The sequence below is a fragment of the Megalobrama amblycephala genome, linkage group LG12, assembly GCF_018812025.1.
Source record: "Megalobrama amblycephala isolate DHTTF-2021 linkage group LG12, ASM1881202v1, whole genome shotgun sequence".
Lineage (NCBI taxonomy): Eukaryota > Metazoa > Chordata > Actinopteri > Cypriniformes > Xenocyprididae > Megalobrama > Megalobrama amblycephala.
Window position 1 is genome coordinate 35758619 of NC_063055.1, and position 18286 is coordinate 35776904.

The following is an 18286-nucleotide window of genomic DNA, read 5'->3' on the forward strand; positions in this document are numbered from 1 at the left end:
ATCATGTGATCATGGATCATGTCAGTTATTATTGCTCCATCTGCCATTTTTCGCTATTGTTCTTGCTTGCTTACCTAGTCTGATGATTCAGCTGTGCACATCCAGATGTTCTGCCCTTGTCTAATGGCTTGATCATGGGCTGGCATATGCAAATATTGGGGGCGTACATATTAATGATCCCGACTGTTACGTAACAGTCAGTGTTATGTTGAGATTCGCCTGTTTTTCGGAGGTCTTTTAAACAAATGAGATTTACAAAATAAGGAGGAAACAATGGAATTTGAGACTCACTGTTTGTCATTTCCATGTACTGAACTCTTGTTATTCAACTATGTCAAGATAAATTCAATTTTCCATTCTACGGCACCTTTAAAAAGTAGTGCTGTCAGATCAATTAATCACATCTAACACACACACACACATATTATATATATACACACACACACACACACACACACTCACATATACATACATACATATATATATACATATATATATATATATATATATATATATATATATATATATATATATATATATATATAATTTTTTTTTTTTTTTTTTAAATGCCTCGATGGGACTTCTAAAACACTTGATGTTAATGAATCCCTGAGTCTGTTTTTAATAGTGCTGTCAAATCGATTAATCACATGTAACATAAAAGTTTATCAATAGTGTGTGTGTATGTGCGTGTTTTTGTGACATATTACACAAATTTTTATAATGGCATGGGTATGACAGGTATTACAAGGAGAGGACATTACCCCATGTCCCCATTTTTCAAAAGGTTTATAAATCATACACAATGAGTTGTTTTGAGAAAGTAAAAATGTGCAGAGTTTCCTGTGATGGGTAGGTTTAGGAGTAGGGGTAGTGTAGGGGGATAGAAAATACGGAGTGTACAGTATAAAAACCATTACACCTATGGAATGTCCCCACAATTCACAAAAATAAACCTATGTGTGTGTGTGTGTGTGTGTGTGCATATAATTATGTAGTAAATAGTGGTTTATACTGTATATTACAACTTTTTAAATGTATCAGTTCAAATGCATTGGACAAATCTATTGGATAATCACAGTAAATTAAGTTTAGTTTACTTAAACCAAAAAAGTGTCTTTACCTACGTATTTGCATCAAAAACATTTTTGGTAAAGTGTACTTATTGTGTTGATGCTGTATTGCAAAACACATGCTGTTATTGAGGTGGGATATGGGTAAGGTTAGGACAGGTTTGGTGGTATGGGAGGTTAAAGGCTGGGCTAAGGTAAGTCAAGGGTCAATAGTGTAATATTAATGTCATTACAGAAATTAAATATAGATGAAACTGCATGCTTGCATTTTTAATTATATGTACAACATAAAAACATGTATGTGCACAACATTTTATCAAATGATTAATTTACATGTTATTACATAGTAGTTAAAGATACATAATATAAAGTGGGTGCAATATTATTTATGGATTTTAAGCTGTATTGGACAGGGTGTGGGTGTGGAAATATGCAATATGCCCTATTTTTGTGTCATTGAGTTTTATAGTTTTTATTGTTATTTTGAATATATATTTTCCATTTTCGTTTTAGTCAAAATATATGTCTGTGATTTTTAATAATTTTAATTTCTACTTTTAGTTTTAGTTGTTTAGTATATCAAGTTAAACTAAATGAAAATAAGAAATGTTGCCTTGGCAACTAGCTAAAATAAATATTTTTTTATAATTTATTTAATCTGAAGTAAAGAACATGTTTTTTTGTGGTTTTACATTAAGTGTTAGTTAACAATAACAATAATAATAATTATTATTATTAATAAACCTGTTTCAAGCAGCATTTTCATATCTAATTGTTTTATAGTTTTAATAATGTAATTTTAATTAAGAGAATAATAAATTGTCCCTTGAACATTTAGTCACACCACATGACAATTAGGCTAAAATATGATAGGAAAGATGAACAGATTGAGGGAGATATAGGGTGCTTTATTCCTGTTTTATTTATTAATTTATTTGCTTGTTTGTTTTCATTTTGTTGTTGTTGTTGCAAAGTGTTTTTTCTTGATATTTGCTATAAATAGCAATAAACAAAGTAAATAAAAAACAGGGGGAAACTTAACTTAAAATCTTGATGTTGATAAAGAAATAAATCTTATTTCAGCTCTTCTTCATGTACAGTTGTTCTAAACAAATACTATTCCACGAATAGTTGTGTGCCATTCTAAAATAGCATCACATACTTTAACAAAAAGTTCATAAGTTCATAATCTTTAATTCACAACTCATGTGTCACAGGTAAAGCATCTGAATGAAAGAAGGGCTCCCACACACTCAACGATGAGAGAGACAGTAAAAATATCCCTCTCTCTGAGACAACTCCACCGGCAGTGTGTGTGTGTGTGTGTGTGCGTGTGGGCAGCGTGAGTGTGGGTGGGAGGGTGTTTAGGGAGAGTACAAAGTAGTGGGTTGAACGCCCTGTGTTTGAGTCTGAAGGCCAGCGTGTAAACGTGTGTGTGAACAGACGCCGCCGTGCCAGCTGGCAGCAAGAGGACGCCAGGCCCTCCGTGCCCATTTGCCACCTCCGCTTGGCTTGACCCGTGGCCTGTGAAACCCCTGGCACCGAGACGGCCATTGAGAAGAATACGGGACGCAGAGGAGGCGTGGGGATTCCCCACCAACACACATCTCTCATGCCCACTGCCGCCCGCATGCCACCCGATGCCAATTGTGTAACAACCAGCTGTCACTGTCCTTTCCGTGACCCACATTTCTCTTTCTACCCACACACTCGAACACGAGCCCGGCCCTGAATTCTGTACGGCAGGCGTGTAGCGCACCTCTCCCTGTACGCTTGAAGATCAAAGCTGAGGCTGAAATTGAGTTGAGCTCAGCATCAGGGGAAATGGAGTATCACCATTAGAGCGCTGTGTGTCGAGAGAAGAGTCGGGGAAGTGGAAAATGATCATTAGATGTCTCCACACCCACAGTCAAATGCTCCAAACCCTCCAATTAGATCAATTAGTCAATCAATGTCAGCAGAACATGAGAGATGGGTACCGGTTACAGGCCACACGCAAATGAAAGCACGTTTGTTGTCGGGACCACCACATGGGTGCAGAAATGCTCTAATGTGTATTAATATGGTGTTTGTTCACTTTTACTGGTCAAGTCACATTTACTTATACAGCACTTTATACAATACAGATTGTTCCGAAGCAGCTTCACATTAATAAAATAACAGTGTTAACAATATAGCTGCAAGCAGCAATTAAGGGTCCAAGCACAACAGAAGCAAACAAGGAAGCTAGCAGCAGACCAACAATGTCATAATGGACTATGATAGCAAATGTCAATTTTGAAGTCAATCAGGGGTGCCTTTCCCAAAAGCATCGTTAGCCAACTAAGATCACAATTTCCATTGTTACTAACATAGTTCAACGATTTGGTGTCTCATGAAACCATAGCTCAAACGAACATTCGCAAACTGCAACGCAAACTTGTATGGCTGGAACGACAGCTCTCGAGCTGTGGTTAGAAGCATAGTTTCCTGTTTTTATGACATGTAGACTTAATAAATCGTTATCTTGAGCAAAATAAGCAAGCTGAAATTAAGTACAATGCATATCTTTTATTCGAACACATACAAATGTCATTTACATATTTTAGTTTGTCAAGAGATTTTAAGCACCATTTTTGAAGAGTGCGCATGTGCGTACGTGCTCTAGTACGTAAGAACAAGCCTATGATTAAATCTGGAAATAAAACAAAATAACTGAAAAATTTGAATTAGTCCTCAGATGCCATGTCCACAATTTATAGAAGAAACTCTAGCATTAATTCATCTCAAATGGATTAATTTAAGATAGTTATAACTCCATCACCTGCATGACATCATTCACCAATGTGGCTTAATGGCACGTTTACGACAATACGGTTTTGGGAAACAGTTGTGATTATCTAATTGGTTGGTTCAACGATGCATCGTACTATGGTAGTGAAGCAGCGAATTACGTCGTTGTATGGGAAACACACCCCCAGACCAACAGTACTGTAGTTAGAGTGAATTTCTTTTTTTTTTCTTCAATTATAGCACTGCTAAGTGGTGCAGTCCCACTGCTTTTTGTGTGTCCTCAGAGTGTCCCAATACATAAGTGTGTCAAATTTGGTGAACATATCTCATTTTGTTTATATGTATGAACACATAAAAAATTACCCACACCTGAATTTGATTGCATTTTTTGCCACTTACTATCAAAATTTTGACATTTGGCCATTAGCATTTAACCCTCAGGGGTCTGAGGATTTTTGGGACCCTGGAGAAGTTTTGACATGCCCTGACATTTGTGCTTTTTTCAGTTGTTCATAAACATATTAATGGAAAAAGTGTCATTACACTATATTCAGCACAAACTAGGCTACAATAATATGTGAGGAACATGTATGTACATGTTTGTATTTTTGAAGGAATAACGTTTATGCGTGGTTATTGAAAAAACAAAAAACTTAAGTCACTGAAATAAAGCCAAAAAATATATATTAAATCTTTGTTCACAAGACTTCTGGGTATATGAGGTTGTAGACTAGAGTTTTTGCTTCAAAATGAGGTAAAAATTATGCTGCCTGCTTGTTCATATAAAACAATAGAGAGATTTAAATTTTCTAAAACATCTTTGGTCAAGAAACACAGTATGCGTGGAGGCGTGAATCCTCATGTATAATGGGTAATTCTCACCTGAGAAGACAAAAGAATCACATAATAATGACCTGAAATGACTTGCATATTAATGAGGCCTTTCAGTCAGGTAGGCTGTGAAAAAACCCTTTGTGATCATGATTCAAATCGCATCATGGTGTAAATCAAACATACAGAAAAAAACAGCAATACTGGGAAATATTAATACAATTTAAAATAATGGTATTCTATTATATTCTTTAAAATATAATGTATTTCTGTGATGCAAAGTGTCTGAACAATTATGTTACCTCTATGGCATTTCATATAGGCTTTTAGCTTAAAAGCATGCACATTTGGAGAAATATTGATGGATTCTCATATGTTTGTCAATTTTCTATACAGAAGAGTAATATTTATTCAGGATTTATTGTCAGTACTATGAGTGCTGGATACTGTGTTTTCAATTCATACTTGCAGCCGGAGGGCGCTCTGTACACCTTTAGTCCACAAATGCCTGAGCACTAAAGAAGAATAGGCAATCCAGGAACTAACCGAACTAACAGAGGACAGAGATCGCTAACTATGGCTATTCAAAACACTTTTCAAGACAATAAATACACGATTGAGACGATGAATGCATGTATTGACTCAGTTGTGTGAACCACCGCAGTGATATGCGCGAGTTGGCGCAGAACACATATCAGACCCAATTGAATTCTGCACAGAATGCTGTATTTTAAAGTGATATGGAGAAGATTAGGAGGAGAAACGGTTAGAGATTAGGAGGAAACTGAGGTTTTGCCGAGCTGTGATATAAACAAAATGCTATTGGCTATTTTTAAAAAGGGGAGGAGATGCTTGATATATCCCACCCTGTCGTTCAGTGGAAATTATGTCAACACACTGAATAATGCTGCGTGTTACAAGCAACTTCAGTGGGCTTTTAATACAAATAAGAGCTGACAAAGAACAACTGAAGCACAGGCCTATAACTATAATGCCTAACTATAGATACAAACAACGGCATAATCAGTAACTAACCAAGGAAAACAAAACTAAACAGAGTGGGGAAACAGGAACTAAAGTAAACAGAACAGAATGTCAAAATAAGGAGAGGAACAACATTGTTGGAATCACTTTCAGAAGGTTTTTTTTTTTTTTTTCAGCTGATGAAACATTGACAACCCATCAGAATCCATCCTGCTTTAAAGAGCTCAAGCATTTAAAGCGGCAGACGACAAAACTGCAACATTCGCTTAGAATAAACAGAACTAGACTTATATCGTCTGCTGTTGTGGAAGCTAATATAGTTATCGTTCTTGGTGTGAACGGGCCTTAACATTATTTTTTACTAGCAGGCAATAATCATACAAAAAATATCTCACTCACTCACTCACTTTTTTGACTTGAGCCAGTAAAGAACAGCCTAGCAACCACCCACAAGATTAGACCAGGCAAAAACAACTCATGTTTTCTGCAAACATCTAGTTAAACATTTATTTTGCCATCACACACGTCATTCTAATCAGTGAGACAAAAGGATCAATTATATTATCTCTCGTAGATTGCAGATGAAAACAAAGACCGCTGAGCAGGAAAACTGAGTATTATGGTTAGTATGCAGTATGCATGGAGAGGGATTGTAATATTGTCTAATTCCACTTTTTAGGGCTGATATATAGAGACTGTTGCAACAATTTGATCAGAATACAATACACATACAGGAAATGACTCAATGATGGCATGATTTTGGCCTGATCAGAGCCAATGAAAAATACTAATGAGAAAATGATTAGGAAATCATATTAGGCATCAAGATAACAATATATGTTTTGGCAAATCAGATGGGATTTCAGACAGGATTAGGACATGAGCTGGACAAAAATCATTCATTATTTGTTTTCTTGTTTTACATAAAAAATTAAATTAGATTAAAATAGTGTGATGTGTCAATTGACTCATATTTTATAAAAACAACATTGTAAAGAAGCCACTGCTTTAACTCAATGTAAATCAAGACTCTTCTGTCATATTAGGGTGAGTTCCAGTCTGCCTCATGTCCTGATCCCGTTAAAGATACTATCAAAGGCAGAGTTTGGTTGGGGGGATGGTTGGAGTTTCTGGGCATACCAGATACCATTACTAGAGCCAATGATTTTGTCTGAGCTATGTGTGTATATATTATATATATATATATATGTGTGTGTGTGTGTGTGTGTGTAAAAATAATAGAATTCATATTTTCTCTTTTTATTAAAAACTTCTAAAAGTTCAGTTTTTAGTCTGATTAAATTTATAGGCTACTCTGCCTCAGAGGTCTAACAGCACTCGTCAATGTCAAAATGAGGGCAGGTCTTACTGTCTCAATGCAACAAGAGTTCATGGAAAGATGCAAGCATGTAAGTATTTGACAACAGTTTTACAACAGAAATGTTGAAATGTTCAGTGACCGACAGTGTCACGATCTAGTGATGCAAATTACTCAACTTTTCATGAAATTTGAAAATATGCAATTATGATTCATGTAATTCATAAATGAATGTGACGAGAATTATTATTTTTTTTTTTTCTGACATATTAGACATACTAATAAGAGTGAATGTGTGCACATTTTAAAATGAAATATTATTTGCAAATAGTCTAAATTAATTACTTCATAACTAAAATTACACCTAGGACCCCTGTGGTGAAAATCAAGTTTTTATTGTTGTTTATATGTCTTTGTGGTGTTTTTTTTTTTTAATATGCTTTAATACAAACCATGTGCAAATTCATAAGTCAACACCATTGCTGAGTTTTTTCTATTTAAAACTGCAGTGAAAAAAGACTGCCATTTGAAATCGCCTGTGTTTCCAACGTCACAAACTACCTTGTAACCAATCACGTCAATGTGCCGGCGGCTTCAGAAAATCATTAACTGACCGTTCTGAAGCAAGAGTCTTAAGAGAAGGTTTTCCCGGTATATTTTTCTGTTATGAAAAATCAGGTAGATTTAGCAATATAGCGTGTATATTACGATGTTATGATGAACTATATGTCTTTCACCACTGACGTTCTGAGTTGTTCAAAGCCTTTCTAAGGATGCTGATTTTTAGAAGGCAGACAGAAATGGCGAATGGAAACATGGTTTGCTGTTTGATAACGTAGTCAAGCAAAAGGCTTATCATATTATGTGTCCAAAGTTGTAAAAAGCGATACCATTGTGCAGCGTTTACCTCAGTAAGTTGACCAAGTGGATCACTGAGTTCATGTGAGTGAGTGGAGACAGAGATAATTAGCATATTCATAGATTCGCATATACTAAATGAAGCAAGGGTGTAGAGTTACATCCAAGCTAAAAATGTTTAAATGTAATTGAGTTTTAAGGGATAAAATTATTGATTACAGGGGGACTTTAATTATTCTTATTTCTTAAGTGATAAACCCATTACATGAAGAAACTGAGACAGAATAAATCCAGAAGAACTGTGGCAACGTCTCCTATTTCCAACACTACCAGAAAAACTGTGCAAGTGTACCTAAGACAAAAGCTGTTTTAAATGCATAGGGTGATCACACCAAATATTGATTTGATTTAGTTAATAGAAGTTAATTAAAGGGGTGGTTCACTGGTATTTTTCTAGGCTTGATTAAAAAAAAAAAAAAAAAAAGCCGTATTTTTCATATATTTTAACTTTATTCTATACTGCTGTTTCCCTTCTCCTAAAAACGCTCTGTTAAGTTCCTGGTTCTATGAAGCCTCTCCCTTAGAAATACGCAATGGGCTCAGATTGGTTAGCTGGCCCAGTATATTGTGATTCGCTGTCCGGAACACGTTGTCACGATTCACGTTGTCCGGAAATGCCACGCCCCTTACCATTACAGGCAATAGTTGCATGCTTTTGGTGGAAATGTAAATAATGGCGTCAATATTGTCGTATCAATTTGAGCCTGAATCAGACCCAGGTAGCAGTAATGATGAAGAGGGTCAAGCAGAACCTCTGCAAGCACGGCTTTTAAAGGACGTTTATGAATGGTAAGCATTTCCGTTTGTATTCGTGTCAAAGTGTTTAGATATGCTGTCACTTGTAAATGTTACTGCTGTTTGTGTTAGCTTTCGATATACTGTTTTATCCTGATTAAAGCTTTACTGTAAACGAATACATGATACATGAGTTGTAGCATTTTTGTAAAGGTATTGTTTAATTTATAACATGAATGAGCATGTGGGTAAACAACATAAATGCCGTAATGAAACAATGCTGTACACTGATAACGGAAACGCCTACAAACACCAACAGAAGTTCGTTGGTGTGAATACACAGAAGTTTGTTGGTGTTTGTAGGCGTATGTTAAAGTATGAAATAGAACTGAGCTAACTGGCTAGCGAAGCCAAATCGCATTGGTCTTTGTTTACATCCCAGAAACTATATAACTTTATAAACAATAAAACTTACTTACAGGTTGGGGCCCATAAACAGCAGCTTCTGCTTTTAAAGTGGGAACTGCTCCATCTTTCAGTAATAGCCTTTGTGCAAATCCAGCATTGAAATCGTGTAGATTCTGGAAGCTGTCTTCCGTAAAATGTGCAGCACGGACAGCTAAATTAGCGTTATGATTGTCAGGAACAAAATTAAACATAAATTTTAAACATGGTTCCCGAAGTCCAGCATCCCTAAGAAGCCCAAACACAGAAGACTTGTATGCACGCTCCATGACCTCGCTCACTTTGTTGTGTGTTCCCGTGGGCAGGGTTTATGTTAACTGCAGGGTTTATGATGTCACCAACCCGGGAAGAAGATTGTTGTAGTCCAAACCGGTCGTAACTGTAGGCATTAAACTTTAAAAGACAATATCTCCATTTGCATTGAACTTTCAGCGCTGTAACTTTGCAGATACTGTTTATGCTCAAGCAGCCACATTACACACTAACTAAAGTTAAAAAAGTGAAATCGCAATGAACCACCCCTTTAATAAATAAAATCTATTTATGACATTATTTTTGAAAGTATTTTTTCACAAGTTCCTAAACTTTTCACAGTACTATAGCTTTGCAGGTCGGTTTCTTCAAGCGTCTTGGAGATGTTGCCGCAGTTCTTCTGGATTTAGTCTGTCAGTCAGTCAGTTTTTCCTGTTTCTTCATCTATTCCCAGACAGACTCGATGATGGTGAGATCAGATCATACTGGCTTGTTGAAAGACTCCTTGTGCATGTGAAAATCTTACTGGATAATTAAAATGAACATCAAAAGGAATGTTTGAAAATGATATGTCCTTCTGACACACTACAGCAAAAGATATAAATAACTGGCTTAAAACCATTTTTTTGGGGGGTGAAAATACTAATATGCCTAAGATTTTTGCTTAGTACTGTATATTTCTAATGATTGGCCGATTGTCACATCGTGCAGCAGTTTCACGAGCAGTGACACTTGAAACTTGGTACGGTACATCTGGTTACAAGATGTCAGTGATCCACAGGTAGACAAAACACTGATTACCTTGAGAATATGTCTGCATTGACTGAGAGTATAGTATATTATACACATCAATAAATAGTTCTGCCCTATAGCGGTGGAAGAGCAGGTGTATGATGCTGGACGCACATTGATACACAGTCCCCAAAGCAGACACACCAAATGCATTTACATTTCCGCTATTAAATTGGCTCACTTAAGTCTGATAAGCTTTGGAAACTGTCTTGTCTTGGCTCTCAAAGATCAAACACTTCCTATAATTCATAAGGCCATCTGTACAGGAAGCCAAATAGGCAGCTGAAACCAGCAGAACCTTTCAATAGGTACAGAGACCAATGGAAAAGCATAATTAGTAATAAAGAAAACTAGTTCAAGTAGTGACTGGTACAAGTGCTGAATGTGACGAATGGTGTAATTTGACAAATGTGACTTAATGCAATTTGCTGTTTTTGTACCAAGATGTTTGCTGCCATCAGGACAGCCATGGTCATCATGTACCATATAACAAGAGAAGAATAATTGGATCATGTCGGTCATGGGAGCAGTTCAGAGTCTCTGTAATTGTGAGAATTGCATTTTTTATTGTGAAAAGCAGTATAATAATGATAGTATGTCATGTGCAGAAATCTACTAGTGTGTGTATTTAGTCTTCAGTGTTATTGGCACTTTTCAATTCACCTCTTTTTATGAGATCAATCATTCAGATATAAATGTTAAATTACAGAGCAATTACATAAAATATAAATTAGAGGGAAATGTCAATGTCTTGCTCTGTGGTATTTGTCATTTCATGTCGAGATGTTAATTACAAGTTATGCTGAACAGCAAGAGCGATATTTTCAAGAAAATCAAAAATAGGTGGTTGCACAGTATGCAAGTGTTTGTGTGCATGCTTTAGAGGTGTATTTCAAGTTATGTGTATTGAAAGGATAGTTCACCTTAAAATCTCAACCCATATGAACTTTTTTCAGTCCCACTTTATATTAATTACTATGTAATAACATTTAAATTAATCATTTGATACAATGCACTTATTGCGTAAATACGTTTAAAAAATGTATATATATCAGCATGTAATTACAGCTGTAATTAACTTCTGTAATGACATTTATATTTATACACTGTTGACCCTTCCTTTACCCCTTAACCCATACTTAAACCTCCCCATACCACCAAACCTGTCCCTAACCTTACCCTTATTCCACTTCAATAGCAGCACAAGTGTTTTGCAATACAACATCAACACAATAAATACATTGTACCTAACTATTTGTTTTTGTATGCAAGTACATAGCAGTTAAAGACACCTAAAGTGTGACCTTTTTTCTTCTGTGGAACACAAAAGCAGAAATTTATCACAATGTTCACGCTGCTACTTTCCGTGAAATTAAATCATAAGGTGACCCAGGGCTGTCAAGCTCCAAAAAACACCATAAAAATCAACCATAAACTTTATGTATTATATCAAGAAAGGTTTGGAATGACTTGAGGGTGAGTAAATGATCCCATACTTCTCATTTTGGGTGAACTATCACTTTAAAATCCATACACACAGTGTGTTGTGGCTAAACCCATTACTGCGTCTGTGTGATTACCCAGTGAGCTCTTCTCCTGCGGGCTGAGGGACATGGTCTGGCCTTCAGGCTGCTCAAATACAAGAAACTGGTAGCGGTGGAGCCCAGTGCCTTGAGGTGGAGTGGGGCGGGTGTATGCTAGTGATGAAAAACAAGCACAAATCTGTTTTAGAGCTCCTGCTAGAATCTATTTTCAAATGGTTTATGTTACAGCTCAGAACAGAAAACTACTTTCAGAGCTGTGCTTGTCCATGCAAAACTCATCAGTAGCATGCTAGGGTGTTGTGGGTGGATTCTAGGGCACATCCAGCCCGAGCCCAGGTGTTTACACCTGGTATTAAGATGTGTTTTGGTCGATCGGAGTAGACGAGGGAGACACATACTCATTTACACCTGGTCTCTTTTGTCCACTTTCAACCTCTTCTGTCCTGATTTCTTCGAGGGGAGTGTCTATGGGCGGGTAAATGTATGGGCTTTTTCAGAGCTTTTGATCTAATGGACGAAACGAGTTCACACAATTTACATATGAACGCAACCAGAGATGACGGAGAAACACACGTTTATGCTCTGACAGCCGAAAGACGACGATTAACACGGTGAGTTTGTATGTTAGAAATTAGGAATGGTGAGAGAACATTGTGCTTGGTACATTTTTCATCTTCAAACCAAACTTGGGTCTTCATCCGACAGTTTAAATCCCCTCTGGCTAGCACGCTTCCCATAATGTTTACGCATTAGGTCAGTAGATGGAGAGTAGATGGTCTTTAGTGGCTGTTCGAACACATTCGACCACATGAGCGTCTACACTATGAAAGCAATCCGGTTTAATGTGTTTTCGACTACCTCTGGAAGTGGTCGAAAGTGGACAAGCTCAAAATGTTTTAGACCCAGTTTACACCTGTATTTAGCGTCGTCCACTTATGATCCATTCGACCAAAATGCATCTTAATACCAGGTGTGAACAGGGCCTGAGATGGACACAATGCACATTTTTTGATATAGTATACTTTAATTTGATTGGCTAGTTTTATACAACTTCCGGGATTAAGGGCGAACAGGATTTTTAATGAACTCGCCCAGAAAACAAAGTATCAGTTTGAACCAACATACACTTTTTAATAGGAAATAATCTGTGAATTTTCCAAAGTTAGTGGCATCACATCTTCTAAAGATATATCAAGTTTTTCCCATGAATATTCCGCTTTGTTTTCAGACTTAAAGGTTTGGGTTGGGGAAGATTTGTTAATGTTTTTGAACAAAGGCTGCTCACCAAGGCTGCATTTATTTTTTATCAAAAATATAATAAAAACTGCAACATTATTACAATTTTCTGTTTTAATCTATTTTAAAATGTAATTTATTCTTGTGATGGCTGGATTTTCAGCAGCAATTACACCAGTCTTCAGCTCTGTTTCCATTCAAATTATGTCCAAAATTGGAATATCACATTAAACATTTGTGAATAAAGCAGCGTTTCCATCCCATGTGTTCAAGTGAACAAAATCATTGCTTCCTGGGAAATTGGTGCAAAATATCTGTAATAAAAATGGAAGTTGCTGCAATCAGGGAAACTACCATGGCTCTTTTTTCCTCAATCATAAATGACTTGCGTCACAGAGCAGCAGACAAAATGAAATAATCGCTGACATGTTATCTTGCATTCGGATGCTGGTGTTTGGGTACGCAATCATTATACCAAACATTTGAGATGCTGTGCAATGTGATTGGTTCATTGGTTAGTCCAGTTATCCAACCACATCCTCTGCTGAGGCAAAGTCATGTGAGTTTAGGTTGGAGGAATTTATTTGGTTAATGTGTTTCCATCGTAGTTTCAGACTCATCCGAGTACAAGCATTTTTAGAATTTATCCACATCTTGGCGTTTCCATCCATTCCAAAATGTGCATAAAAACAGGTGGATGCAAACATAGCTAGTGTCACATGACCCTTCAAAGATCATTATAATATGCTGATTATGCTGTTCAAGAAACATTTATTATTATTATTATCAATGTTAAAAACCATTGTGCCGTTTAATATTTGTGTGAAAACCATGATACATTTTTTTTTGAAAGATTCTATTATTATGAATATAAATTTCAAAAGAACAGCAATTGAAATTGAAATCATTTAGAACATTGTAAAAGTATTTGAAATAACCATTTTGGATGGACAGACATTTTACATTATTTTTCCAGTGTTTCTGCACCACCTTTAGAGGAAAGAGTATCCACTGTTTTAATTATAATTTACTCTCAGTCTATCATTGTTGAATAATTGATTTCTGCTAAACCCACCCTAAATTGTGTGTAAAAACAAAACAAACTCTGGTTGGTCGCTTCACATGTCAGTCAGAGGACCTCTTCCTTTCTGAGTGGGCGGTTCTTGGCCAGAACAAGCTGCAATGTGAACTTGACATTTTGCCATTTATTCAAAGGTCTGGCTACATAAGACTAAAAGATCCCAAGTTTAATATTTAGGATTAGAGGTTAGTTTAACTCCAAATGTGCTATTGTAATAGTGCATGTAGCATATTCAGGCAAAAGTAACACTTTTTAGAAGTCACTCACCGGATAGTTCAGTGCCTCTGACATCTCCCGTCTTGAGCGCTTCCCCCTGCAGAAAGACACATGAGAGAAAGAGGGTACTTAAAGTACAAAGGCACTGTTGTACATGCGCCATTGTCTCGTGCTCTATGCTTCTGAATTAAAACAATGCGAGCCTGGGGACGCGTTGCGATTTTCTCCTTCATTCATCACCCGAGGGCCACAAAACCACAGCTTAACTGCAGCTCAAAGCCTCCAGGACCCTAACCTAACCAGGCTTAGATGTGTCGATGTTGGCCCCGCACGGGATCTGCGATATTTAATATCCTGAGACAAAGCCAATTCCCAGGCAAATTAAGTGAGTGATTGGATTTCAGAACAGCAAATTCCCATATTATTAATTGTATATTAAGTTTCCGTTGCCTAGGAACAGAGATTCACACTGAGATTTCTATGAGTTGAGTTTTTTCCCTCCCCCAAAGGGCACTCCTATATTTGCCATGTTTAAACCCATATCCTTAAGCAGATTTAATACTGCACAGTTTCACTGTAAATATCCTGCCTAATGGATCTGATTCCTCTGTGCCGAAGCTGTAGATTACAGTAGTTTAGACTGCTTTGCTTAATAGAGTGGATAAAACACTTAAAAAGATAAAGAGGCATAGTGGAGAAAAAAAAGTTTGTGCTCAAAACCTATTTAGAATGGGAAGTCCCCGCTTATAAATAAATGCCTTTCATGGTTTGTCAGAATGTCAGCACTCTGCTATTGTCAATCAAGCAGACCCTGCCATTGAAACTCACCACTCTCTATCGCCCCCTACAGGATATTAGGGTGTACTGTAGGGACAGTGATTACCTTTTACTTCAGGTGGGTTAAGGATGCAATACATTTGGTGTAACACTAAACACATGGTCATTAATGTAGGCATTTTCAAGGCAAAACAAAATTGATGTGCTTCAAGAGTCAGTCTTTTGTGAATAAAATGTACAGTAAAAAATGTATGCCAAAAGTTATACTTATTCAAAACTTAGCACATTAAGATTTAAAGTCACCATGAAAACCATCCCATTTTACTTATGCAATTTAACATGCTTATTTACAAGAATTGTAGGTTTTAGCTATCTGGAATTGGTCTGGATGGTAAAAAGTGGTCTCTGTCTGATGGGTGACTTGAAGGGAGGGGTAAATTAAAACTAAAACAATTTAGTCTTTTCATAAGCAGAGCAAGTGTTATATTTTGATTAAAGATTCTCAACACTTCTTTTCCCATTGGAATAAAATGGACTGATGAATCATGCACAGTAAGACCAGACGTGTATTAAGAAAGTAAACACTGTCGATTTTTATATTATGTTGACTTTAAATATCTTTTACAAGAGAAACCTGACCAAGAAAAGCATCATAAAAGTACTTAAATATATAAAATAACAGATGTAGTGGTCCATACATAAGCAGGGTTATTATGTTTGTTATGTGTGTGTGTGTTTGAATTCATTCAACAAGAACATTGTGCCAAACATAAAAATACAAAGACGACAGAGCTAACTACATCTGAACATAAATATGAATTGTCACCCTACACATGTTGCAGTGAACTTCATGAAATGAGACACGGTGCGAAGACAGTCAAAGACAATTAGTTTCACGAGGCCGCTTTGCTTCATTTGCAACAATTACTTTAAAAGTAAGAAACGGCTTTATTTAGACATTCCGAAGAGTTGCGCTGCCCGCGTGTTCTAGAGCTCTGTCGTCATAGCAACTGGTTGTCAACAGTGCTGGGAGGGTGAAACGCTCTTTTTGGTTTCCCACTTGGTCTGGTTGAGATATTCTCACTTGCCTCATTGCAGAAAATCAGCGCTCCTTTGTGCTGATATATTTTGGGGAGAGTGATATTCACACTTTGCAACAAGCAAAGAAATATAAAACATCAGTGAACTGATGGGCATATTGCACACAGATGGCAACATACTACATTACTAGCGCATTGAGCCATTTTAGGATGCCGATCATCATTAAAAACCTGTTGCATTTTACCACTCGAGGAGCATTATCACCTAAGAGAAATCCCTGGGGATGTTTGAGACTCTGAAATTGGAGATTTTGTGCAGCCAAAATGTGTTTGACCCCCTTTAGCCTCTCACCGGTGGAGTGGCTGGGCAGTTCCACAGTGGATCTCTGGGAAAGAGTCACACCTATTTTTCATGACATTTACACCTGGAGGACCAGCTTTCCTTGGGAGAGATGATGTAGGCGTAACTGCAAATGCTAACAATTTGAGTGAGTGTATTCGGGTTTATTGTTAGAGGAATTCAGATCAGTTCTACTGTCAAATTTCATCAACTGTTGACAGCTTAGATGGGCACTTTTGTTCAGTGAAATAAGACAAACTTAAATGCTCCAAGGACTTGAGAGGAGAGGGTGAAACTTCTGTCATTTAAACACTCACATGTCATTAAAAACATGTATGAACCTTTTTCTTATGTGAAACAGAAAAGGAGAATATTTAAAAAATATCCTGGTGGCTCTTCCCATATATTGAAAGGCAACAGGGACTTTCTACCAAGCTCTATAGAGCCATTTACACGGCACCATTTTCAACTAAAAATTGACTTTTTACACATTTTGGCCATTCATTTAAACGTCAATGGTGTTATGGAGGCCTGAAAATGCTAACTTTTAAAAACGGGTTTCAAAGTGCAAGTTTTTGAAAATGACACCGTTATCGTCTCTGTGTAAACTACAAAAATGCGAATTTGTGAAAACGGTGATGTCATGCACATGCATATTATGTGTTCAGTCTATAGGTGCGCAGTGTTTCTTTACAAAGTTACATCGCCAACTACTGGCCTGGCAGCGTAATACAGCGTTTTAAGTTGTTTTCACGGATACGTGTGAATGGGGATTATTTTAACAATGTTGTCGTCTGTACTAGAAAAATGCAAATGAAAAACTGTTAGTACATTGTGTCGTGTAAATGTACCCAAAAATGACAAAACAACAACAAAAAACAGCATATATAGGGTCATTTGACATTTTAATCCTCCGCCACAGAAACGATGATGACGCCCCAAGCCCGCCATGGAACCAGAGCCTGAGCCCCCTCCAACCATACAGTCAGAGCCGGCCAAAGAGTTTGTCCCGAAGCCAGTGCCAGTTGCCATATCCGTCCCTAGGCCGGAGAATTTCACTGAGACAGTGCCGTTCGAACTGTCCACCTCACTGGCTCATTGATTTTGAACTCTCTCCTCCTCCGGTTAAGCCAGGTGTGATTCTGGATGACCCAGTCCAGCCAGTCCAGCCTGGCACGGCTCTGTGAAGCGGATCCCCTAGCTTCACCTCAGGCCCATTTCTATACCTCGACCTGTCAGCTATTCAGCTCCGCCTGGGCTCTGCGCTCCCTCAGCTCCGCAGTGGTCCACCATCACTCAGGCTCCACCAGGGTCCTCCTTCCTCCGGCTCCACCTTGGTCTCTCTTCATCCTAGTTTTGCCATGGACTTTCGGACCTCCGACTGCGCCTCAGTCCTCCACCCCTTCGGCCCCACCGGTTTCCTCCTTCCCTCCAGTTCTGCCTTGGTCCTTGCTCTCTCTGGTGTCACCCCTTTCTGCCAGGTCCTGCCTCTGCCATGATTACTTGAGTCAACAACGTCACCTTGGCTCTCCAAGCCTACAATGTCGCACTGGGCTTTCATCCTCACAGTTTTGCTTGGGTCTTCACCTCGTTTTAGAAATGTACTAATGTGTATATTTTGATGGTTCAGGAGCGAGGCTGATGACTATTATATCAGAGGATAGCACACTCTACTAAGACAACAAGGTAGTAGCCGAATCGTTAGTTTTGATTTATTGTTTCTGTTTTAGAAATGTACTAACGTGTACATTTTTATCGTAACACTGGCACCAATTGTTATCTGTTTATTTTAGAGTTTTGTATTCTATTGTGTTTAGCTAAGGTGGAGTTTTAATGAGTTTTGAACTCGTAAATAGAGTTCGTGTTTTTTAGTGTGCTCCGTATATGACGAGTCCCTCTCTTTGATAAATGT

At 37.5% G+C, this 18286-nt stretch overlaps 1 protein-coding gene across 1 annotated transcript in view; it reads right to left on the bottom strand.

The window, feature by feature from the left end:
- egr3 (early growth response 3) overlaps window positions 1-18286 on the bottom strand; it is a 168375-nt gene that overhangs the window by 43389 nt on the left and 106700 nt on the right. The window contains exons 5-6 of the mRNA XM_048210872.1: window positions 14269-14314; window positions 11721-11837 (exon numbers count right to left, since the gene is read on the bottom strand). Coding sequence (XP_048066829.1) covers window positions 11721-11837; window positions 14269-14314 — 163 coding nt within the window. The remainder of the gene's footprint in view (window positions 1-11720; window positions 11838-14268; window positions 14315-18286) is intronic.